The sequence below is a fragment of the Bos indicus genome, chromosome 26 (genome assembly GCF_029378745.1).
Source record: "Bos indicus isolate NIAB-ARS_2022 breed Sahiwal x Tharparkar chromosome 26, NIAB-ARS_B.indTharparkar_mat_pri_1.0, whole genome shotgun sequence".
Taxonomy (NCBI): Eukaryota; Metazoa; Chordata; class Mammalia; order Artiodactyla; family Bovidae; genus Bos; species Bos indicus.
The window spans coordinates 44,711,633-44,736,586 of NC_091785.1; the positions used below are offsets into that span (position 1 = coordinate 44,711,633).

General features: G+C 46.5%; 1 protein-coding gene and 1 long non-coding RNA gene across 6 annotated transcripts in view; both read left to right on the forward strand.

Annotated features, from left to right (window-relative positions):
* Positions 1-11,215, forward strand: part of EDRF1 (erythroid differentiation regulatory factor 1) — a 33,857-nt gene extending 22,642 nt beyond the window's left edge. For 2 of the 5 annotated variants that reach the window (XM_019953000.2, XM_019953003.2), the window contains 7 exons: positions 943-1,166; positions 2,719-2,877; positions 3,053-3,202; positions 5,981-6,134; positions 7,623-7,738; positions 9,800-9,951; positions 10,346-11,215. In XM_019953000.2, the coding sequence (XP_019808559.2) occupies positions 943-1,166; positions 2,719-2,877; positions 3,053-3,202; positions 5,981-6,134; positions 7,623-7,738; positions 9,800-9,951; positions 10,346-10,514 (1,124 nt within the window). In that variant the 3' untranslated portion in view covers positions 10,515-11,215. Of the gene's footprint in view, positions 1-942; positions 1,167-2,718; positions 2,878-3,052; positions 3,203-5,980; positions 6,224-7,622; positions 7,739-9,799; positions 9,952-10,345 lie in introns of those variants that run through there. The other 3 variants (XM_019953001.2, XR_011564332.1, XM_070781065.1) reach the window with 3 other exon arrangements.
* A 7,440-nt stretch (positions 11,216-18,655) lies between these two features.
* LOC139180008 (uncharacterized) lies at positions 18,656-22,731 on the forward strand. The gene is made up of 4 exons (XR_011564331.1): positions 18,656-18,796; positions 18,916-19,066; positions 20,051-20,204; positions 21,134-22,731. It is a non-coding gene; the product is annotated as an uncharacterized lncRNA (long non-coding RNA).
* The last annotated feature ends 2,223 nt before the right edge of the window (positions 22,732-24,954 follow it).

Consider the following 24,954-nt stretch of genomic DNA (forward strand, 5'->3'; position numbering starts at 1 on the left):
ATACATGTGTATGTATGGCTGAGTCCCTTTGCTGTCAACCTAAAACTATCACAGCATTGTTAATCAGCTGTACTCCAATACAAAATAAAGAGTTTAAAAAAAAATTTCAATGGACTAGATGGTTTCACAAAAAAGTTGATGTCTCACAGTCTGGAGCTAAAAGTCCAAGGCTGGATTTCTCTGAGACTTCTCCCGTTGGCTTGCAGGTGGCCCCCTTCTTGCTGTTTTCTCACCTGGCCTTCTGTCTGTGCACATTGCTGGCATCTGTCTCTTTTATGAGGACAGTCACTTTGGATCAGAGTCCCACCTTATGGACCTCCCGGGTGGCTGGGTGCTAAAGAACCCACCTGCCAACGCAGGAGACACGAGTTTAGTCCCTGGGATGGGAAGATTCCCTGGAGTATGAAATGGCAATCCACTCTAGTGTTCTTGCCTGAGAAATCCCATGGACAGAGTAGCCTGGTGGTCTGCAGTCCACAGGGCCACAAAGAGGAGGGCACAACTTAGAAACCGAACAGCAACAACAGATGGCCTTAAAGGAATTGCGTTTGTGTTTAGGACCTCAGCATAAGTCTGGGGGTGGGGAACACAGGTGTGAAGGGAATGTAACAGGTGTGAAGAGAATGTAACAGCTGTGATGAGAATATAACAGGTGTGATAAGAATATAACAGGTGTGATGAGAACATAACAGGTGTGAAGAGAATACAACAGCTGTGATGAGAATATAACAGGTGTGATAAGAATATAACAGGTGTGATGAGAACATAACAGGTGTGAAGAGAATACAACAGCTGTGATGAGAATAGTGCGCTGCAGCTGACCCAGGCGGCTGGTGCTACCCTGGACATCCTGTCGCTGCCGAGCTCCTCTCATTGAGACACACTGGTGGGCTTACGCTGATACCTGCTTACGCAATTGTTTTCTTTCTTTTTTTGGCAAAGTGAGCAAAACTGTGTCCACTGCAGAGCAACAGTTGTGGAAAAAAAGCTTTTCTTGTTTTGAAAAGGGAATTCACAACTTTGAGTCAATCGACGACGCCACAAATGCGGCCCTTTTATTATGTAACACGGGGCGACTCATGCGGATTTGTGCACAGGCGCACTGTGGCGCAGGTGATGAATTTAAACGCGAATTTTCACCGGAAGAAGGCTTGTATTACAATAAGGTAACACTCTTGTATACTGGGCTTCATCTGTTCACACTTGTCATTTGCACTTTGCTGTAGCTCCACTAAAAGGTTATAAAACTAAAATAGTTAACTGTGGTGATGGCACAGGATGAGACATCAGCAACTGGCCTAATACTAAGGATTCAGTAGTGAAGACGACAGGTTGAATTGATAGGGAAAACACAGTCGTTCAGTAAATTGCATTGGTGTAACCAGATTGAAGCCACCCCAGTCTGTGTGGTGCAGTGGTAAAGAATCTGCCTGCCAGTGAGGAGACACAGGAGGTATGGGTCCAGTCCCTAGGTTGGGAAGATCCCCTGGAGAAGGAAAAGGCAACCCACTCCAGTATCCTTGCCTGGAGACTCCCATGGACAGAGAAACCTGGTTGACTACAGTCCATGGGGTCGCAAAGAGTTGGACACGACTCAGCGACTGAACGACAACTACCACCAGAGCAAATGTCAAATGGATGAAAGATCGACATGGAGAAGTGAAACTGTAGAAATGTCAAAGGAAAACACAGGTAGATATTTAATCTGATGAGATGGGACTTTGCCTTCATAACACTATGAGCAAAAATCGCAAAGCAAAAATCCATCCAAAGATGGATGTTCATATGCATAAAAATTGTTTTTTAAATGCACAACAGAAAGCATAGTTGCAGAGTGGTCCAAATCTAGGGAAAATAAAGCACACGACAGCTCAGAGGTTAATAAACCCTTAAGATAAAAAGAACAACTAAGAATCATTGAAAATAAGCTGCCCCAGTAGCAGAAAGAACAAATAACCTTGAGCAAAAAAACTGGTTCATATGTAAGAACAATTTCAAAGTTTTATGAAATTTTTAAACTGAGTTTATCAAATTCTAAAATTTTTTGGCAAATGGTGCTATCTAGTATTGGAGGAGGTATAAGAACTCAAGAACACGCATTTAGTCAAGAACTTTGAATCTGTTTAAATTATATTTAGTGAGTAATGTTCATTGCATATTGAGCTTTAAAACAAAGTGATCTTATTTTTCTTAAGTTTATATATTCATAGAAAAAGTGGATAAGTACACACCAGAAATGTAGAAATTATTGGTGGGTGATGGAATTCAGTGAGATTTTGTTTGGCTGAATACAATGACCGTGCATTTCAGCATTGTGACAGAGGTGGGGAGGATTGCTGCTTTATACAGTCAAACCCAGCAAATTGTTCTATCTGTAGACTTGTCAAAAAATATTTTATCTAGTTTGCTAGTTATATAAGCTATAATTTTCATTTAGAAAGGAGGAAAAAAAATGAAGGAAGGAATGCATCCTCATGGTTCACACAAGTCGTAAAACAGCTTGGCTGATGACAGACTAGAGGAAAGGTGGGCGGCCTGCAGCCCACTTGAAATTACTTCCGTCCCTGAAAAGCGTCATTGATGTACTTTTCTCCCTTTCTTTGTGACACTGTCCTGTGAATTCTCTCAAGTGAAGTTGCTTTGGGGTGACTGTGAGACGTGTTTTAGTTTAAGTCACGTCTTGAGCCGAGTCACAGCGGCCCTCTGTGCTCCCTACAGGCTGTTGATTACTACCTGAAAGCTCTAAGGTCCTTGGGAACACGGGACATACACCCAGCCGTCTGGGACTCAGTGAATTGGGAACTGTCCACTACTTATTTTACGATGGCAACTCTACAGCAAGATTATGCTCCATTATCTAGAAAAGCTCAAGAGCAGGTAATAATATTTGCTGGATTATGTAGAAGTATTAACCTTATATATTCCTTTGTGTAACAGATACATAGCATCTGTTACAGTCTTTTCCTTGACGAGCAGTATTTGTTTTTAAAATTCTTATATAAGATTATGAGATGGTCATTATTTTCCCTTTCCCTTAAAAAAAAATACACAGATTGAAAAAGAAGTCAGCGAGGCGATGATGAAGTCCCTGAAATACTGCGACGTGGACTCGGTGTCTGCCCGACAGCCCCTCTGTCAGTACCGAGCTGCAACCATCCATCACAGGTTGGCGTCCATGTACCACAGCTGCCTGCGGAACCAGGTATTGCCATTCCGATTCCAGTCCAGTTAGAAGTGCTGCTTTTCTTACATTTCTGTATAGATTTTAAATGCCATCTGTTCTTGTAGCCATTTCAGAAAAGCTTGGAGGGTAGGTATTTCCCCTCCCCCCATGTTGCATATTTTTTCCATTACAATGGATTAGGCCTTAGTTTGCAAAATTAGATATTTACTGAGTGTATTATTTTAGTCTCTTTTTTTTTTTCATGTAGTTACTCTTTATAGAAATGGTTCTATGCCAATTTTAAAGTATCCATCACCCAGTTTTAAAAAATTTTACTGTGACATAGAGCATGCATATCAAAGGACACAGGGGATACATGTGAAGCATTTGTACAGTTTAAGGAATAACAAAGGAAAGCCCTGTGTACCTCACTTTGCGGTTAAGGAGGGAAGGTCCTTCAGGTGCACTCTGTGTGCCCCTCCCCCTGCTGAGTCTCTCTCAGTACCCGTCCAGATTAACTTCTGTCCCAGATTTTCTATTATGTCCCTACCTTTTCTGTTTTATCACTTAAGCAGTATGTTTATATTTTATCTGGTTTTGAACTTTATAGAACAAACCATACTGTATATATTCTTCTGTGACTTACTGCTGTTTAGTTAACATCACATTTTGGAGATTCTTCCAGGTGGATGCATAACTGTTCATTTACTTGGCCTCAGTTCAGTTCAGTCGCTCAGTCGTGTCCAACTCTTTGCGACCCCATGAATCACAGCACGCCAGGCCTCCCTGTCCATCACCAACTCCCGGAGTTCACTCAAACTCATGTCCATCGAGTCGGTGATGCCGTCCAGCCATCTCATCCTCTGTCCTCCCCTCTTCCTCCTGCCCCTAATCCCTCCCAGCGTCAGAGTCTTTTCCAATGAGTCAACTCTTCGCATGAGGTGGCCAAAGTACTGGAGTTTCAACTTTAGCATCATTCCTTCCAAAGAACACCCAGGACTGATCTCCTTTAGAATGGACTGGTTGGATCTCCTTGCAGTCCAAGGGACTCTCAGGAGTCTTCTCCAACACCACAGTTCAAAAGCATCAATTCTTCGGTGCTCAGCTTTCTTCACAGTCCAACTCTAGCATCCATACATGACTACTGGAAAAACCATAGCCTTGACTAGATGGACCTTTGTTGGCAAAGTAATGTCTCTGCTTTTCAATATGCTGTCTAAGTTGGTCATAACTTTTCTTCCAAGGAGTAAGAGTCTTTTAATTTCATGGCTGCAGTCACCATCTGCAGTGTTTTTGGAGCCCCCAAAAATAAAGTCTGACACTGTTTCCCCATCTATTTTCCATGAAGTGATGGGAACAGATGCCATGGTCTTCATTTTCTGAATGTTAAGCTTTAAGCCAACTTTTTCACTTTCTTCTTTCACTTCACATCAAGAGGCTTTTTAGTTCCTCTTCACTTTCTGCCATAAGGGTGGTGTCATCTTTGATATTTCTCCTGGCAATCTTGATTCCAGCTTGTGCTTCTTCCAGCCCAGCGTATCTCATGATGTACTCTGCATATAAGTTAAATAAGCAGGGTGACAATATATAGCCTTGATGTACTCCTTTTCCTATTTGGAACCAGTCTGTTGTCCCATGTCCAGTTCTAACTGTTGCTTCCTGATGTGCATACAGGTTTCTCAAGAGGCCAATCAGGTGGTCTGGTATTCCCATCTCTTTCAGAATTTTCCACAGTTTTGTGATCCACACAGTCAAAGGCTTTGGCATAGTCAATAAAGCAGAAACAGATGTTTTTCTGGAACTCTCTTGCTTTTTCCATGATCCAGCAGATGTTGGCAGTTTGATCTCTGGTTCTTCTGCCTTTTCTAAAACCAGCTTGAACATCTAGGATTCATTAAATGAGTATATCATTTTATTTATCCATTCTGTGATAGCTGAGCTTTGGGGTTGTTCTCGTTTGAGGCTGAAAAGTGAAAGTGAAGTTGCTCAGTCGTGTCTGACTCTTTGCAACCCCATGGACTGTAGCCCACCAGGCTCCTCCGTCCATGGGATTCTCCAGGCAAGAGTACTGGAGTGGGGTGCCATTAGGGGATCTTCCTGACCCAGGGATTGAACCCAGGTCTCCTGCATCGCAGGCAGACACTTTAACCTCTGAGCCACCAGGGGGCTAATTAGAAACAATACTATGAACAGTCTTGTACATGAATCCTGGTGCTCAAACCCATGTATTTCTGAGAATAATCTGAGGCCTGAGGTCTAGGTGCCTTCCTTCAGAGAGGGTGACTTGCTTCTGCCAGGAGTCTTGTGCCTATATAGTTTCTCAGGGATTTTTTTTTAATGGTTTTGTTTTGTTTTCCCTTCCTTAGCACCAAGGCAGCTTACCTTGCAGTCCCTTGGGTGTGGGTTTGCTTCTGGGTTGCCTTTATCCTGAGAATATTGTCCTTTGAGGCCCAGCTTAACCTGGAGAGGGTTTTTCTCACCACTCTGAGCTGGCCCTAGACTCTTTCACTTGCCTCAGGGGGGCCCCAACCTAAACTTATATTTGTCCAGATGGCCTAATATCCTCACGGCAGATGCCAGCATGAGAGGGTTCCGGGCAGCTCCCTGGCGCTGGGACAGCTGGACACCTGCACACAGAAGGTTGGAGCTGGCCTTCCTCCTCACGTGACACAAAGACCGATGAAACAGAGATGCAGATTTGAGAGCTAGAGCCCTGGGACTGAACAAAACGCTGAAAAGCATGTAGTTATCCAGAGATTTGGTGACGTAGTTGCTGTGAAGCCCAAGCCTTAGGATTTATTTTATTTTTGGTTCTAGGTTGGTGATGAGCAGCTTAGGAAGCAGCACCGGGTGCTGGCAGACCTTCATTACAGCAAAGCTGGAAAGCTTTTTCAGCTTCTGAAAGACGCTCCGTGTGAACTCCTTAGAGTACAGTTAGAAAGAGTAGCCTTTGCAGAATTTCAGATGACCAGTAAGTCTTCTTTATTTCTCAGATTTGTATGCATTGGCTTAGTGTTGGATTGTCTTAGAGTGAGGCAGACCTGTGGATCACTCTTCGATGTAAGTAATGCTGTCTTCTTTTGAATTTGCCCATCGTTAATGTCTTTGGGTAGGGACGTTTTTTGAAATGCTTTTTAAAACATAAATGTGTTAGATTATGTTTAATGACTAGAAACACTGGAATACAGCCCAGGGTTCCTTATTTGAAAAAAAAAAAAAAAAATTGTGACAAGTTACTTTAGACAAAGATTTTAATCATCATGAACAAGGTGGGAGTGGAGATGTGGTGGTGGAGGTGTGGTGGCCTCACGGAATCCGTCTGCACGGTAACCACAGAGCCTGACAAGGTGAAGCTGAGGCGGGAGGGCAGGGAGGGGTCAAGGGAAACCTTTTATTCTGTCATTTTCCTCAGCTTGGAGTGGTCTGGCTCTCCACCACCGAGTGTTTTTTTCTAAACTCACTTCTCTACCTTGTTCAGCTGTGCCCTTTCTGCAGAATTATCTTGCGAGAAGTATCTCTTGTCTGGTAAAGAAACAAACATTTATTTGAAGTACAGCAATTCTACTGGTTTCAGTTATTTTCTTCTATAAAATTAAAATGAATTTAATGTGTACCTGTTTATACAGTGTCTCTGGAAGGATGGACACGAAACTGATGGCACTGTCTCTTCTGGGGAGAAGGCAGGGTGGCCGGCAGGGCGGCCCACTTGAACGTTACACATTTTGAAAATGTATTACCTACTCAAAACAGTTTTTAGGAATGCCTTTTACTAGGGGGACTTCCCGGGCAGTCCAGTGGATAAGACTTCACCTTCCAATGCCCGTGTAGAGGTGCAGATTCAGTCCCTGGTCGGGGAGTTAAGATTGCACATGCCTTACACCAAAGAAAGCAAAACGTAAAACAAGCCATATTGTAACGAATTCAATAAAGACTTTAAAAACGGTCCACATCAAAAAGATCTTAAAAAAAAAAAGGAAGAAATACCTTTTACTAAAAGCATCTTTTTAAATTTTTGGCAGCATACGCATAGTTGAATGTCAAGTAGCTCTTTCTGGGGGTGATCTAGGGCAGTCTTCTTTTCTAGTTTGCATCTTTGAATTTTCCATGTTGGAATTCCTTAGAATGAGCAGGATTCATTTTTATTTTTTTAAAAAAGTAGATACTAGGAACAAATTTGCTATGATGATAAGTATGGTTAATTCCTTTTTAAAAAAATGTTTACTACTCTTGAGTATGAAGCCAGATAGTGAGGCAAGAAAACAATGATTGTTGATTGCTTTCTCTAGTTCTACTGTTTTTCTCTAGGGATAATTACTAAACAGAAGTTGGATTTAGAAGATTTCTTGGCATTTTCATGAGCTACTACCTTCACAGTGTTTGAAAATCAGAATTTTCATTAACACATTGGATGAGTTTCTCTATGTTTAAAGGAACGATCATTTTGTGTTTGCCACTCTAGGTCAGAATAGCAATGTTGGGAAATTAAAAACGCTATCTGGGGCCCTTGATATAATGGTGAGAACTAAGCATGCGTTCCAGCTTATCAGAAAGGAGCTTGTGGAGGAATTTGAACAGGTAAATGGAAAAAAAGATTTATCAGTTTTTTATGTGTCTTAAAGTAAATGCTCCATGGTGAGTATGTACAGTGGGCATATGCCTGCATGTGTGTGTATAGTGTATATGTATCAGTTCAGTCGCTTAGTCGTGTCCAACTCTTTGCGACCCCATGAACTGCAGCATGCCAGGCCTTCCTGTCCATCACCAACTCCTGGAGTCCACCCAAACCCATGTCCAGCGAGTGGGTGATGCCAAGCAACCATCCCATCCCCTGTCGTCCCCCTCTCCTCCTGCCCTCAATCCCTCCCAGCATCAGGGTCTCCCCAAATGAGCCAGCTCTTCGCACCAGGTGGTCAAAGCACTGGAGCTTCAGCCCCAACAACAGTCCCTCCAGTGAACACCCAGGACCGATCTCCTGTAGGATGGACCGGTTGGATCTCCCTGCAGTCTAAGGGACCCCCAAGAGTCCTCTCCAACTCCACAGCTCAAAAGCATCAACCCTTCTGCGCTCAGCCCTCTCTACAGTCCAATTCTCACATCCACACACGACCACTGGAAAAACCATAGCCCTGACTAGATGGACCCCTGCCGGCAAAGCACTGTCTCTGCTTTTCAATATGCTCTATAGGTTGGCCACAACTTTCCTTCCAAGGAGCAAGCGTGTCCTAATTTCATGGCTGCAATCACCATCCGCAGTGACCCTGGAGCCCAGAAAAACAGTCAGCCACTGTGTCCACTGTTTCCCCATCCACCGGCCACGAAGCAATGGGATTAGATGCCATGATCCCAGCTTTCTGAATGTTGAGCTTCAAGCCAACTTTTCCACTCTCCTGTCTCACTTCCATCAAGAGGCTCCTCAGTTCTTCACTTTCTGCCATAAGGGTGGTGTCATCTGTATATCTGAGGTCGTTAATATTTCTCCCAGCAATCTTGATTCCAGCCTGTGCTTCCTCCAGCCCAGCGCTTCTCATGATGTACTCTGCATATAAGTCAAAATAAACAGTGTGACAATATACAGCCTTGACATACTTCTTTTCCTATTTGGAACCAGTCTGTTGTTCCATGTCCACTTCTAACTGTTGCTTCCTGACCTGCATACAGGTTTCTCAAGAGGCAGGTCAGGTGGTCTGGCATTCCCATCTTTTTCAAAATTTTCCACATGTATACAAATACATAAATACATATGCTTTGCGTGGGACTTCCCTGGTGGCTCAGATGGTAAAGAATCCACCTGCAATGCAGGAGACCTGGGTTTGATCTCTGGGTTGGGAAGATCCCCTGGAAAAGGGAATGGCAACCCACTCCAGTATTCTTGCCTGGGGAATTCCATGGACAGAGGAGCCTGGCAGGATACAGTCCATGGGGTCACACAGAGTTGGACACAGTGGAGCAACTAACACTTACATAAAAACACATTAACAGTGATTTATTTTATTTTTTTGGTGGAATTATTAAGCATTTCTTTAACTTCCAAGTGTATGTTATATTTTAAAATTGTTTCTTTAAATAACCATATAGACCTTGGTTAATAATAAGACCCTGGGAATAAGGAGGAAAAAAAGGTCTGTATCGATTTCCACTAAACTGCCTGCAGCTGAACGGTGAGTGGGCTTACGCCGGCTCCCTGGGGTGGCCTTTCAGTTTTCCCGGCATCCGTGTGTTCATGCTGCCTTCTCTGTGGCTGAAAGCTTCCCTGAGTTCCCATGGCGCCTCCATCCTGCGAACTTCCAGGTTCTGGTTCTCAAACCACACAGGGCCGGTTTCCATCTGTTCCTTGAGCATGTGGTGTTGGGAAGTCCGGAGGGCTTCGTTCAGGCTTAGTTTCTTCTACATAAGTGCCGTTTAGGCTTGAGACAGTTTTTTCACGTGGTTTGGTCTGTCTGAATGTTCTCATGGGAGGGAGGCAGAGAAGACCGAGACAAGGCGGCCAACAGGGCTGTCCCTGGACAAAAATCCTCTCGATTTGCTCTTTGTTTTTGGTTAAAACTTTTGCTGGATTATTCAGACTGGCTCCACCACTTCAGTATGAAGCAGTAACTGTGGGGTGACTGAGCTGAAATCACTTTTTGTTGTCTTTAGCCTAAGAGTGAAGAGACCCCTCCAGCCGCTGATTCTTCACCTAGTCTTAATCGAGAAGAAGTGACAAAACTGCTCAGTATATTTGAATCTCGCTTGTCATTCCTTCTCCTTCAGTCCATCAAGCTGCTATCTTCAACTAAGAAGAAAACAAGGTAAAGTAAATGACTCGCGGAAGTTTCTTTCCCCACACCTTACCCAGATACTCGTATAGCAGCCCAGCTTTCCCTCAGGAGAGTGTGGATTCCATGAAGGCTGGGAACCCGGGTCTGTTTTGTTCATGACCAGGAGCAGTTTCTGGTACATGGTAGACACTTGACTGTTTATGAAAAGAATAATCATTGGCTTTAATTGATGTTTTGAAATAAGTGTTTAAAAACAGGCCCATGAACAGTCGATTTGGGAAAGCAGGTATGAAGTTGGCATTAATAGGACCCCTGCTTCCATGAAAAGTGACGACAGGGCTGTTGGTGTTTAGTTTTGGGGTCTTTTACTGTTCTTGGTGGGCATCACTGTTTTCTTCATCTCTTGCTCTTTTTTTTTACCCAGTAGTATCCTTGATGAAGACATAGTCCTTAAAACCAACAAGCAGGTTTACTCCCAGCTCCTGAGAGCCACTGCGAACAAAAACGCCTCTCTCTTGGAAAGAGTCGACCTCCTCATCCATCTGCTGGACCAGCTGGCTCGCGGCGGAGGCAGCAGCGCCGTCGTCCAGTGACTCCTGCCTGGGGCCGCATCCACAGAGATGCTGTCAGTGCCTTCTGCACTCGGGTCCTAGCGTTTCCATTCGGTGCTCCGTGTCATTAAATATGAGGGAAAAGACCCACTTAAAACAGGCACAGCGGTGGAAACACAGAGTTCTCATTTCCCATGACAAACAACCATGTGCAGAGTTCTCTGGCTTCTTCGTCAGAGGCACCAACATCACAGTCAGACTTCGAGCTCCTGCGTTCGTTTCTTTGAGAAGTACGTGGTACCTCAGTATTAATAGACTTGCTGTGAGGCAGTTAACACTTTTAAATATTTTTGAAGTATGTTAAGCTACGTGGGTTTAAGAGATAGTTATCTTGGAGAAATGTTGCTTTGGTGAAGGGAACTTCTATCCAAATGATTGCAGTGGTTCAGGTGGGTTAAAGAAACTTCTGGTGCATCCACAGTGTTTCCTTCTCAGTCGCACAGAAAAGCCTACCCTTTTCAAGCTAAAGTACAGGGTTTTTCCAAGACCAGCCATTGTGCGAGTCTGTCTTTAGTGCATGTTCTGAACAGATCTGCTTCTCTTTGACTTTGTGTGACAGTTGATCAAGGATAGGCACCTCCCCCCTTCCCCCACCCCCCTTTTTGTTTTTCATTTTAAACTTGAAACTGTGAATAAGGTTAAGAAAACTATTTTGAATAAATAAATTATTTATTTAAAATGTCTTTGCAGTTTTCCATTTCACATTCTTCACACTGAGTTTTGATTTGAACTGGTTTACTTAATACATTTTACAAAGTGACGATTAAAACATTAATAATAAGTAAAATTTCTGCGACCCCCTGAATTCTCACTAGAATATTATACTCATTACTTGCTGCTACGTAGCTCTTGTCCAGTTGCTTACAACACACTCTGTTTTTTCCACTGCCTGGAGTATGCAAGGCTGTCCTCGTCATGGTTAACTGACCTCGGCTTCGAGAGAGGACGTGATGCAGAAGTCAGGCATGTACTCCTTCCCGTGGGGCTGACAGTCTGCATTTATGTGCATGATGCCCCTGTAGACGAGAGCTTGCCCAGCCGTCTCTGCTGGCCTGGCCCGAGGGCAGGAGGAAGTGCTGCTGCCAACAACCCCTCCCCCACCACCCTGAGCAGCATCTGCGAGTGAGTCTCACCGTGCTGCCCCTCCGCTCACCAGCCACACCCCTCTGAAGAAATCCCAACTGGGCTAGAAAATTGTCTGGAATAAACTTGTGTTTAGGCCTTCCTGATAGCTCAGTTGGTAAAGAATCCGCCTTCAGTGCAGGAGACCCTGGATTGATTCCTGGGTCAGGAAGATCCACTGGAGAAGGGATAGGCTACCCACTCCAGGATTCTTGGGCTTCCTCTGTGGCTCAGCTGGTAGAAGAACCTGCCTGCAATGTAGGAGACCTGGGTTCAATCCCTGGGTTGGGAAGATCCCCTGGAGAAGGCAAAGGCTACCCACTCCAGTATTCTGGCCTGGAGGATTCCATGGACTGTAAAGGCCATGGGGTTGCAGTCAGAAACGACTGAGTGACTTTCAAGCTGAATTTTTACAGACTTTTTTCATACACTGAGACTTGCAGGTGTTTCACTGGTGAGTTGACATCTGTCATAACTTGGTAGAATTATCACTTGCTGTTTTTCCACTTCCTTGTAATTATTGCAGTTGTATTTATTTTGGGCCGTGCTGGGCCTTCGTTGCTGCAGAGCATTTTCTCTAGTTTCTGTACTCGGGCTTCTCGTTGCAGTGGCTTCTCTTGTTGCAGAGCACAGGCTCTAGGGCTCCTGGGCTCTAGAGCACAGGCTTAACAGGGGCTTAGTTGGCCCGAGGCATGTGGAAAATTCCCAGCAGGGATTGAACCCGTGTCTCCTGCGTGGGCAGGCAGATTCTTAGCCCCTGTTTTACCAGGGAAGCTCCCTTGTAGTTACTTAGTTCAGTTTTTCAAAAATGAATTATTGAAGCATTGAAAATTTGGCCTAAATTGTAAAGCAGTTGTACAAAATCTACAACGTCTCATATCAGGACAGCTGTCACTCTTGTCTCCCCTGGTGATAAGCACACACATGGAATAAGACTCTGTTAATTAACCCTGGACACATCCATTGATTATACCTAATTTGGGGGTTAATGAGTTCCCAGGTGGCATGGTGGTAAAGAACATACCTGCAGTGCAGGAGACTTAGGTTCAATCCTTGGGTCAAGAAGATCTCCTGGGGAAGAGAATGGCTACCCACTCCAGTATTGCCTGGGAAATCCCATGGACAGAGGAGGGCTGGCGGGCTGTAGTCCATCAAGTCACAAAGAGTTGGACACAACTGAGTGACGAGCATACCCACGCACACACAATCATTTCCGTGTCCTTGGGTTTCAGGGCGTGAGTGGCATCTCCCATGATTGGACCCATGGCCATGGCTGCCTTCTGTCTCCCCATGAGATCAGGGCCAGTGTGGGTGGAGGGACAAGATGGAGAGTGTTGGGAATGTGGCTACAGAGCCCTAGACAAAGTGGAAGGCAGACGGATTCCTCAGCATGCTTTTCTTTAACCTTTAGTAAAATGACTTGTTGAATTATGTTTTCTACCTGAGAAATTGGATTTTCCAATCAAGTAATTTAACAGCTCACGTAATGCTTTTCCCATTGAGTTTTAAGGAGCCATATTTGTTTCGGTTAGTAAAAATCTGGTTTGTTTTCTTTGTAAAATTAATCAGACTTACTCTCCTAGAAACTCTCTGTCTCTCCATTTGCCTGTTTTTCCCCTTACGAGTTCAGGTTGGAGGGGTCGACGTCACAAACGTCAAGCCACTGCTCTGAGACAGAAGTAAGCCATCTGAAGGGAGTCAGGAATCTGTTGTCTGTCCTCAACTTTTCAGTAAGTGTTGCTTTCGAGGAAGAAGACCGGTGAGTCTTGCAGGAGTAGTCCACTGAATCTAGATGAATAGCATGGTTTTGTGGCTCTATTCCTGGGGAAAACCTCAGTAATCTTCACTGGATAAGGATCAGGGACACGATTTCTATTAACATCAATGCAAACACCTGCAAAGAAAGTTAAGGCTGACTTTTCTGGAAGTCATTGGATTTTAGGTTAATTTATAGTAGTGAGTAAGCAAACCTGGGGCTGCACCAAATTTGGGGGCTTGAAGTTGTTAACAGTTTTCCATATGATGGGATCATCTGCCATGGCTGTATATATAAATGTGCTCAGTCACCAAGTCGTGTCCGACTCTTTGTGACCCCATGGACTGGAGCCCGCCAGCTCCTCTGTCCATGGGATTTCCCAGGCAAAGAACACGGGAGTGGGTTGCCATTTCCTCCTGCAGGGAATCTTCCTGACCCAAGGATCAAACCCATGTCTCTAATGTCTCCTTCATGGCAGGCAGATTCTTTACCACTGCGCCACCTGGGAAGCTGGCCATATATATAGATCTACAGTAATTGAGGACAGCTTCTAATTGAGAAATTGGTCATCTGACAAATTCCAGTCAAGGGCAACAGAAAACACCAGACTGGAAAGTCTATTACGAAGAACTCTTTGAAGAGGTAAATGAACTGCTTTCTTTGGTCATAAAAGGCAATGTCCAGGGATTTGGGATGTGAGGGAATCCTTCTGAAATCAGTAATGGACTAGCTTCTCCCTCATTCATCTTCTGAGTGGGCCTGATCCTCATCACTGTCGTATCTCCAGTGTTGGTTTTCTGAGAGCCAAACAGGTTTTAATGTGGTTTATTACTGTTAAGTGACAGGAAAACAACAGAGACAGCTTTCAGTATGGCTCCAAGTCAACCATGATGCTCTGCCATGATTCCAAGAGAAAGCAGGACTTGCAGCACCTGGCTGAGTGAAGCCTCTGCTCACGTGAATGGTCCCACAGGTCTTGAATCACCTCTAGATTTGACCCCAGGAATCAATTCTATTGTATGTCCTCGCTGCAGTTCGAGTGTGATTGGCTCCAAGCCCATGAGGGCTCATCAAAAGCAAAAACAACAAAAAGCATGCAGTCTTTTTCACATAAGCATCTTACTTTTCTTCTCCTTCCTTTGTAGTCTAAAGATTTTTCTTTTGTATGTTAGGAGCCCATGGGTTGTCACAAATCATTTTCCTATCCTGATCAATATAACCTCTCTTTTTAAAGAAAAAAAAAAATCATGCTTATGATTGGATTCTTCTTTAATCCAGAGTTTTAGAATCACCTGGACCCACCACTAGCCCCATTTTTACAAATGAGGAAACTGGAATAGAGTTGAGGCAATTCACCCTGATTCAGACAGCCTAGGTTGAACAAGGGATCCGGACTGGGACACTGGAATTCCACCCAAGTGACGGTCCTATGAATTAATATTTTGTAATTTTGCTTCATTTCAAGATCCAAATGCTAACATGCTCTGAAACAGCACAGGATTGTTTTAAGCTGTCCTTATTAGTTCCTCATCCTGAATATTTGGTATAATGTCAGCATCAATAGAATAAATCCACTTGAATTTGGGGGCTTTCCTAGTGGCTCAGGTGATAAAGAATCTGCCTGCAATGTGGGAGACCAGAGTTCAGTTCTTGGATCGGGAAGATCCCCTGGAGAAGGGAATGGCTACTCACTCCAATTTTCTTACCTGGAGAATCCCTTGGACAGAGGAGCCTAGCAAGCTCCAATCTATGGGATCACAAAGAGTCAAACACGACTGAGAGACTAACACTTTTGAGTTCACAACTCACAAAACATCAAAAGCAGTTACATCCCTCAGCAACAAAATATGTAATGTATTTCGAACAGTTTACCACTGAGAAGAGTGTGACACACATCTGGCTAAAGGTGTAATTCACTCCAACTGGGATGACTTTTGAATTTAGAGTATTCACAACAAGTTAAATTTAAGACGTTTCCAAAGCTCCAAGAGTGAAATTCAGCTGTACTATAGAAATCCCCCATGATGGCCTAACTCTATATTTGAGGTTCTTTGAGTGTTGCCAATATAAATCCTGGACTTCGTAAGGAGCCCAAAGATTTGCTCCCAACTTCGAAAGATCCAAACCATAAAAGTCCACCCTGAGACCATTTCTTTATGTCACTGAACTAAAGTACTTCCTCTGTGTGTTGTGAAGGAAAAGGAAGACCAGATTTATACATATGGCTCTTTGGGCCAACAGCTGCATGCATAGTTCTTTCAGTTTTGGCTCCTGCCTCTAAACTCTATTGAGCACTTTAAAGCAACGTCATTCTGGGACTTCCCTGGTGGGCCAGGGGTTAAGAATCCACCTTGCAAGGCAGGGGTCGAGGTTGGGATTCCTGGTCAGGGACCTAAGATCCCACGTGCCGGGGAGAAACTAAGCTCACACACGGCAACTAGAGGGCCTGTGCGCCACAGTGAGAGGCCCTGGAGCTGCAGCTGAGACCTGATGGAGTGGGTAAATAAACATTAAAATAGATATTAAACATTAATGTCTATATATTATATAATATATTTTATATTGTTAATTATATATAATATATGTAATGTTATATTAAATATTATATATCATTATATAATTAATATTAAATTAATATTAAACAATATTATAATGTATTATATAATAAATTATATAATAAATATTTATATATTTAAGTTTATATAATATATAATTTATTATATAAATTTATATAGTATATATATTTATATTATATACAAATATATACAAACCTTATATAAATATATGTATTATATAAGATATTTATATAAAACATATTTATATATATTATATATTATCTATATAATATAGAATTTAATATAATTTAATATAACATTATAATATATATAATATATAACATATATTATTAATACATATCATTATATTGTATATAAATATTAATATATTAAATATACATATAGGGGCTTCCCTGGTGGCTCAGTGGTAAAGAATCCATCTGCCAATGAAGGAGACATGAGTTCGATCCCTGATCTGAGACGATCCCACGTGCCATGGAGCAAGTCAGCCCGCGGGCCACAACTACTGAGCCTGTGCTCTAAAGTCCAGCAGCCTCAACTACTGAGCCCCAGTGCCCTAGAGCCGGTGCTCCACAAGAGAAGCCACTGCAGTGAGAAGCCTGCACACCACATCTAGGCAGCAGGCCCTGCTTCCTGCAGCCAGAGAAAAGTCCACACAGCAACAAAGACCAGCACACCCGATAAGTAAATAAAGTTACTGCAAAATAAAGCAATGTGGTTCTATTACTAGGCTTCGGAACAAGACTTGGCCCACGACTTATTTCTGGGTGTCCAGGGTAGGAAAAGCGGTGCCCACAAAATCGTGGTGGCAATTAGACTTTGGGCACTTGGTTTGCACAGGGAGCCTGCCTCTGCCCTGAGCACCAAGGCTTAGGAAGGCCCCTGCTGCCTTTTCTATGTCATTGCAGGCCCCCCCTCCCTCCCTTCTGCCTCCCCACAAAAAAACACTGCTCCTCCCTGCTTGGCAGCTGCAGCAGATCCTGCTCCATGAAGCCCACCCCTCCGACCCTGGAGTTCCACAGGCCCCAGCTGACCTGCATTTCCAACCCGCCTCACCTGGGATGAGGGCCTTAGCGTCCCTCCCAGGGCTCAGCTGTCTGGCAGCCAGGCCTCGTTCCCACCCAACCCTGAGGCCTTCCTTCTGATTCCTGAGTCCGAAACCTCAGCCAGCCCCCTCCCACCTCCCCTTACACACTAAGTGAAGAAAAAGAAAAGCATCTGACCTACTATTACTGTGCCTTAAAACTTAGCGTTAACTATGGCTGCCGCTTGGTTGCTAAATCATCTCCGACTCTTTGCAACCCTATGGACTGCAGCACGCCACACCATCTCCCAGAGCTTCCTCAGACTCAGGTCCATTGCGTCAGTGATGCCATCCAACCATCTCATCCTCTGTCGCCCCTCCTCCTCTTGCCCTCAATCTTTCCCAGCATCAGAGACTTCTCCTGTGAGTCGGCTCTTCGCATCAGGTGGCCAAAGTATGGGAGCTTCAGCATCAGTCCTTCCAATGAATATTCAGGGTTGATTTATTTTAGGATCGACTGGTTGGATCTCCTTGCAGTCCAAAGGACTGTCAAGAGTCTTCCCCAGCACCATAATTCAAACCCTTTATCATCATCGCATTTACATGTTCAACTGTGGCCTCGTTCTTTATTAAATTCGAAATTAGCTTTTGCCTGGAAGCTAAAAACTTTCTGTAAAACAAAAAGTACCAAGATGAAAGGTGGAGTGAAGCTACATAAACTGTCGTGCACGCAGGCATCTTGTATTCACATACTTCCCACGTGACTATGACAAGCGATGTTCACACAGAGACAGACGCCCAGGGAGCCTTGGAGCTGTGCCTGGGAGGCCCACCCCACTCCCTTCCTGTCCCCTGGGCTTCTGCGAGATGCCTCCCGTAGCTAAATGAACCCTCTCTTGTAGTGGGACTGGCTTGGCAGGCTCTCTGTACCTTGTGATCAGAGAAATGCGATCAGGAACAAAACCAAACTCTAGTGTCTTCTCACCGCACAGCACTTTTTTAATGTCAGCACACAGTTCTTAACTATACTGTCTGTTGTATGCTTTCTGTACAACATAAATAACCATACATAAAACTCTGACGTGTGTGTCAATTATGTTTTATTTATATATGCTGCTGCTGCTGCTAAGTCGCTTCAGTCGTGTGTGACTCTGTGCGACCCCATAGACGGCAGCCCACCAGGCTCCACCATCCCTGGGACTCTCCAGGCAACAACACTGGAGTGGGTTGCCATTTCCTTCTCCAATGCATGAAAGTGAAAAGTGAAAGTGAAGTCGCTCAGTCATGTATAGCCATTTATAAAACTATGTATATAGTTACATATGTCAAGTATCTATGTCAGTTACATTTATCAACTGATTTAACTAGATCAATATATGTCCGTGACACAGATCTGAGTGGCTACCCAACGTGTCCACCGTGTGGCCAGAACTCTTCAGGTCTGAGGACACTGTTCACCTCCGTATGTGGTAGGCTTTCTTCCAGTTTTTTATTGAAATCTCAAACTATGTCTTGATTAGAAGACAAATCCTAAACATTTTCTCTAGGGGAAACAAGAACGTGCAAAGCTTCTGGACTTCGATCAAAATGACGAAAATTGTTTTCCAGACATTCTGCATTTCCTGGGAGGTGAAAATAAACCTGAACCCGGACAGAACTGAGAACTCTGTGGCCAGAAGCTGGTGTTCTGAGGGCTGATGTCACACAGCCCGATGGGTCTCCAAGCCCCAGAACATACCCGTCCCTCCCTTGAGCTCTGGCACAAGACGGCACGTCTGGAAGCCAGGTAGTCCTCATGGTGACAGTAAGATCCCTCCAAGAATCATCGGAGTGGGGGTGGGGAGATTCATTACTGAAGCGTCTTGTTCCCCACGATTCATTTTGCTTTTATTTGGCTTCACGCAGCTCAGGACGCCTGGACTCAGGGAGGTGTTGCTACCATTCGAATCGTTGGCTTTTCTCCGGGATTCACTTCTCTTCTCTCCAGGGATTACCAAGCCTTTGAAGGGACCCGCTTCTCAAGGCTCAGAGTGTTTGATTAAATTGCTCGTTCCAGGTAAACTGGATTTTGAGGAACTCGGTTGGATTTCAGAGGAAAGATAGCCAAGCAAGGCGTGTGGTCGACAATAAATTTAGACAGAACAAGGGATGGTGGCTCCTGGTTCCTGGAGAAGCTGGCTCCTCTGTTCAGGACACTCTCCACCTCTGAGCCTGCAGAAGGGTCTGGAAGGGAGTTTCTAGAATCTCCTTAAATACTGAGGTGGCATGACCCATTTGTCAGTGGGAAAAATTGACATTTTTTTCCCCTAAGATACGTTATCATTTACAAAATGGGTTCGCGTATTCTCAGCAGTGTACACATAACATTTTTTTGGGAAAAAAAAAGACATTCCCTTAGCTATTCCCACAGGCGATTTGTAAGCCTGATTCTGAAAGTTCAATGTATTTCAGGGGCTTCCTAGGTAAAGAACCTGCCTGCCAATGCAGGAGACTTAAGAGACTCAGGTTCAATCACTTGGTTGAAAAGATCCCCCGGAGAAGGGAATGGCAAACCACTCCAGTATTCATGCCTGGAGAATCCCATGGACAGAGGAGCCTACAGTCCATAGGGTCACAGAGGGCTGGGCACGACTGAAGTGCCTTAGGATGCACGTGGGGTTTGGGAGCAAAGCCATGGGCCCAAGTACAGGCCTGTTCGTCATGTGCAGCTGCACGTTACTGCCCGTGAAAGAGAAAGAGACTCTTCCCACGTGGGTCCTTCCTTCTTTCTGGAGTAAACCTTCCACCCACCCTGGACCAGCTTAGGGAGATCCACCCACGTTTTACACGCAGAAGGCTCTGTGGCTTGGGATAACTCTCCCTCCACTGAAGGAAGCCCATGGAGGTTGATTGCTAAGTGGCTGGGGGTGGGGGGAGGCAAAGTGGGGGGACATTCACTGCTCCCTGGGGTGGGGGGACATTCACATGCTTCCCCGGGGTCAGGGGACATTCATGTGCTTCCCAGGGTGGGGCACATGCTTCCCGGCACTTTTCTGCCCAGGTGTGCGCTTGGCCACAAGATGATACTTGAGAGGCTTGACTTCAAGATTATGATCACCGTTGCGGGCGGCCTCCTGATGGCCGCGAGCCTGCTGATGTGCTTTATCATCTGTCTTAGCTACAAAGTGACAAAGTCAATGAAGGGAGAGAAGATGGTAAGAGTGGCTAACACCCCTCTACCCCCAACCCTCAGATGGGATCCTGGGGCTCTGTGCTTGAGTGGGGTCATCCCCGGCCCTGTGGCCGCACCCTGGGTGAGGTCAGGAACAGCGGAGGTTTGAGAGGACTGAGGCGGGGAGGGTAGAATCTGGTTTTCTACCCCTTCCGGTCTGGGGCTGTGAGCTCACAAGTGGAATGTTCTCAGCTGCTGGGGCTGAGCTGCTTTGCTGTCACTTAGCCTTGCCGGGTTAACCCTCAGCGGGTTGATTCCACACTGGCTGGCCGCCCCCCACCCCGTCTGTCCGGGCCCTGCAGACTGGGGGCTGTTGGGGTGGCTGTGATGAGTTCTCTGCCTCTGCTCACTCGGAGGACGGGCTGAGTTGATCTCCTCCTGCCTGAGTCGGTGAGCCCTGGGGGTGTCCGTGGCCCTGGGGATGGTGAGATGGGCCTCCAGGACTCTGGGGGTGTTGAGCTCTGCGGAGATCCCGGCTGATCTGACCGTGGGCTGCAGGTCATTAGCCTGCAGCTCTTTGCAAAACGGTTTTCACTTTATCTGGAGTCGAGGAGCAGTTCTGCAGCAGGTAAAAGGAACGTCTCCAGTTTGGGGAAGTTACCCCTGTGAGGAGGAGGGGATCCCGAGCCCAGGCTGGGTGTCTGCATGGCGGACCCTGTGTGTCATGCCTGCATCTCCTGCCTGGAGCCCATGCAGACACTGTCGGGTCAGACCCGTCAGATTGGTGCCACGTGCCTTCTCATGGATAAAACGCTGGAGGGGGTCAGGGTTGGGTAAGGATTCGGGAGAGGAGTGGAGAGGTACGATGGAGGGCTGGGGTCACACGTCGCCACTGCCTAGCTGAGGACCTCTGACGAGTGCAAGAAATGGATTTTTTAAAGTAATCTAATGTTTCTTATAAAATCTCTGAAGGAAAATGTAACGAGCAATGATGCTGACAAAAAAGATAAGAAACCCGCTTTGGAAGCAGGTCAACCTGAGGTTCCGCCAACTCCAGCGTCAAAGCCCCGGTGACAGTCTTGGAGAGAGATGCCCTGGGGACCCTCAGTCCAGACAGGTGGGGCCCCGGCGTCTCCCAGCCACCGTGCTGCCTTGGGAAGCACAGTCAGCCCGGCTACCTCCCGACTCTGTCCCTTCAGTGTCCATGGTCCCTCGAGGGTAGGAGCCGCCTCTCACCCCCGGGGTCCCCGCACACAGCCCAGACTCCTTAGGTGTCAGGGGTAATAACCCCCCGTCGCCTTTGCACCAGATAAACCTCTCAGACACAGCAGTAAATCATGAATAGCATTAATTTTGCTGACTGGTAAGAGTATGTTACGCATTAGGATGTTTAGTAAAATAATTTCCTGCTACTTTATTTTCTGAAAACCCATATATATCACAATGTCTTTATTTTACCACCCATTCGCATTTAACATAATTGCATAAGCATTTAACATAATAGCTGGCATGGGGCTATTATTTTAACTCATTAAGTGAGTTACTATATGTAACGAATGAGTTAAAGCCCCTAAAATGTGGAATGGTGCCTGAGAACACATCCTGTAATTAGGAGCTCGGCTAAGAGGTCCAAAGGAAACATCTCCAACTCACTGCTGACCACCAGGGCCGGAGGCCCAGCCCTAGTTCAGCACACAGACTCCTGCCCAATGCTGTCCTCTTCTCAAAGGTCTTCCTTCACCAGCACTCTGGGAGTGGGCTGGGGTGGGCACACGAGAGCCCATGTCGGGGGGAGCACAGCACAGCAAACCCTCCCCAGCACCCATGCTGAACGCCTCCTCCCTGCTCTCTCCTCTCCCACCCCACGTTCTGTCCCTTCTGATCCTTAAGAAGGACACGGGGAGCTTAAGAGGCGGGAACTCTATGAGGGTCGTGTGGCACGCAGGCCTCATGCTGGTTCCCAGCTGCCACGTTGGGCCTGGGAGGTGCCCTGCACATCCCCAACCTCAACGCGGACCCTTCCCAGATGAGACCTGTGCCTGGTGAGCTCCTGTCCTCAGGCCGCCATTCCCTCTCTCCCAGCCGCCAGACCACAGACGATGACCTAGCTTAACTCTGGGCGTGGGTACGTCACCCTTAAGAGCAGCGCTCACCCCCTGGGCAAGGTGGAGTGGGACCACATGTGGCCTCTCTGGGTTTCACTGTCCTGAGTTGAAAGTAATTGGGTTTTTACTTCTGCCGCCCCCGTTAACTGCGGAACCCGGGTCCCTTCCCCCTTTCACTTTACAAATTCATGTTTGCCTACTCAGCCCTCACCTTCTAAACTGTGAACAGGAGACCCACCCCAGCCCAGATGCCAACACGTGGGTTCCCTGCTCACAGCCCCAGCCGGGAACCCGCACCCTCGCTGCCTGGCTCCCGTATGTCTGATGGACGAGGTCGGCTGCAACCTTTCCTAACCCTGAACCCATCTCCATCTTTAACCCAGCCTATCCTGCCTCACCTTAAACCCTGGTCACCTCCTCTCCAAAAGGTTACATTGGGCTGCCATGTGGACAGAGTCCTTGTCCCCCGCCCCCACCCCCACTCTCACCCTCCCTGACCCTCCCCGCTCCGCGGCAGCCCGCAGCTGCCCCCCCCCCCCCCGCCTCACCCCGCCCAGCACTTTCTCCCTTTTGTCTCCCCATCTGCCTTCAGATGCCCGTCTCCCCTCCTCCTCCATCGCTCAGCGCCCGTCTGACTCCCCCAGCTTCTAGGGTCCGCCAGGGATCGCACCCCGACCAGGTGCGATGGTTTTCAGACGTGCTTGCAGGTGGGACTCAGCTGGAGGGCTTCTAAACCGCCTGTGACTTAGGCCTTCCCCTAGGAAACAATTAAGTAGAAGCGGGTGAGGGGCGAGGAGCAGCTCCCTTTTCAGAAGCACTGTGCGTGGTTCTGACATGCAGCCATGGTTCCTGATTCAGGGTCTCATCTATTTCTCTTTGATGTTATAGAGAAAAACGTGTGTATAAGGCAGTGTTCTCTAAATTATTTTACTCAGTCTTCAGGGACAAGTGTTCAGTCTGTGCAGCCAACGCCAGGATCAGTCTTAGGACGCGCCCATCACCCTGCGAGTCCCCCCGGCCCGCACCCCAAGTCCCCCAGGTCTGCATCAAGTGCACATGGGCACACCCCCGACCCCAGTTGGTTAAGCCAGCCCTCCTGGGGCGCTCTGGTCCCCACGAGGCCCCCATTACATTCTGAGGTGTCTGCTGCTCATCCCAACTGGGACCTCGAGCTCAGACCAGCAAAACTGCAGGCTTCCCCATTCCCTGCCTACGGGGTTCACTGCCTTCGGCTGAAAAAGCCCTGGATTTCTGCCTGCCACGAGAACCGATGGCGGCAAAGCTGCTGATCCCCTCAGGGATGCACGGGGCAAGGTGCATCTCCAGGCCTGAGACCATTCCTGCTGGTCTGACCCAAAGAGCAGGTTTTCAAGCGTAATTTGCTTCTTGGGACTTCCCTGGTGATCCAGTGGTTAAGAACCCGTCTTCCAATGCAAGGGATGTGGGCTTGATCCCGGGTTGGCAAACTAAAACCCCACATGCTGCAGAGCAATGAAGACCCAGCGCAGCCAAAATAAAAATGAGAAAATAAATATTTTTTTAAAAATTTAAAGAAGGAATAAATGCTTCTCAATTTGTTGCCTGACTCAGGTCAGTTTCCAGAACCCTGAAGTGGTTGTTGGTAGCAGTTTTGTCTAATTCTATCCTGGTTTCTATGAAAAGGCAGCTACCACCCCCCAGTACCCCCTCCCCTCCAAGCTCACTGTTCTGCACAAATTCACTTAGAAGTGAGCTGTGTACAGGGTTCCGCCCAGGTCACAACAGACTCCCTTCTGCCTCCTCCACTGTTCACACCTCTGGTCTCAGACAGATTCTGAGGCCGTGGCAGTGGCGTCAATGCTCGAGAATATACAAAGAGGAGAAAAAATTAAGGGAAGGGAAACTCCGTTCACTGCACTTAGTAAGGTACTAAAGCAGACGCCTGTGGTTCAGCAATATTAAAAGGAGTTTTAGGTATAATTTTCAATTCTGCTTATAAACCTAAGAGCTTGTGCTTGCAACCCTGCCTTAGCTAAAAGTACAGAATCATTAAGAGACTTCTATAGCAACTGGACCTTGCTCTGTCCCCCAAGCATGTGATCTGAGGACCGCTGACCCAGTCCAGGCACTGTTGAGCCCACAGGACCGTCTTTTGTGGCACTAAGGCTGGGGCCTAGGACGCGGGACTCTTTCCCGCAGTGCTTGCACCTGGACAAACGTCTCCTTGAGCAACAAAATCCAAAGACACTATAAGGCTCTACAAACAACTGCACGCACGCACAGTTGGAGCAAATTACCGACAAGAAGATACAAAGGTGTCAGGAGCAAGAACAGGGTACTGCGCGTGCCCCCTGCCCTGGACACCCCCATAGGGGCGGAAGGCCACCTAAGCCCCCTCCAGCCTGACCCCTGGACGGACCTCCACCCTCATCCCACAAAAGCAACCAGCTCATCCCCACCTGGGGGAGTGAGCAAGTGAAACTGTTACTTGTTTTTGCTCCCTCCTGTAGCCATCGGAGCCCCAATAAAGCCTTGCCTGAATGTCTTGACTAGCCCTTGGTGGTGGTGTTGAGTTGCTAAGTCGTGTCTGACCCTTGCGACCCCATGGACTGTAGCCCGCCAGGCTCCTCTGTCCATGGGATTCTCCAGGCAAGGATACTGGAGTGGGTTTCCATTCCTACTTCAGGGGATCTTCCCAGCCCAGCGATG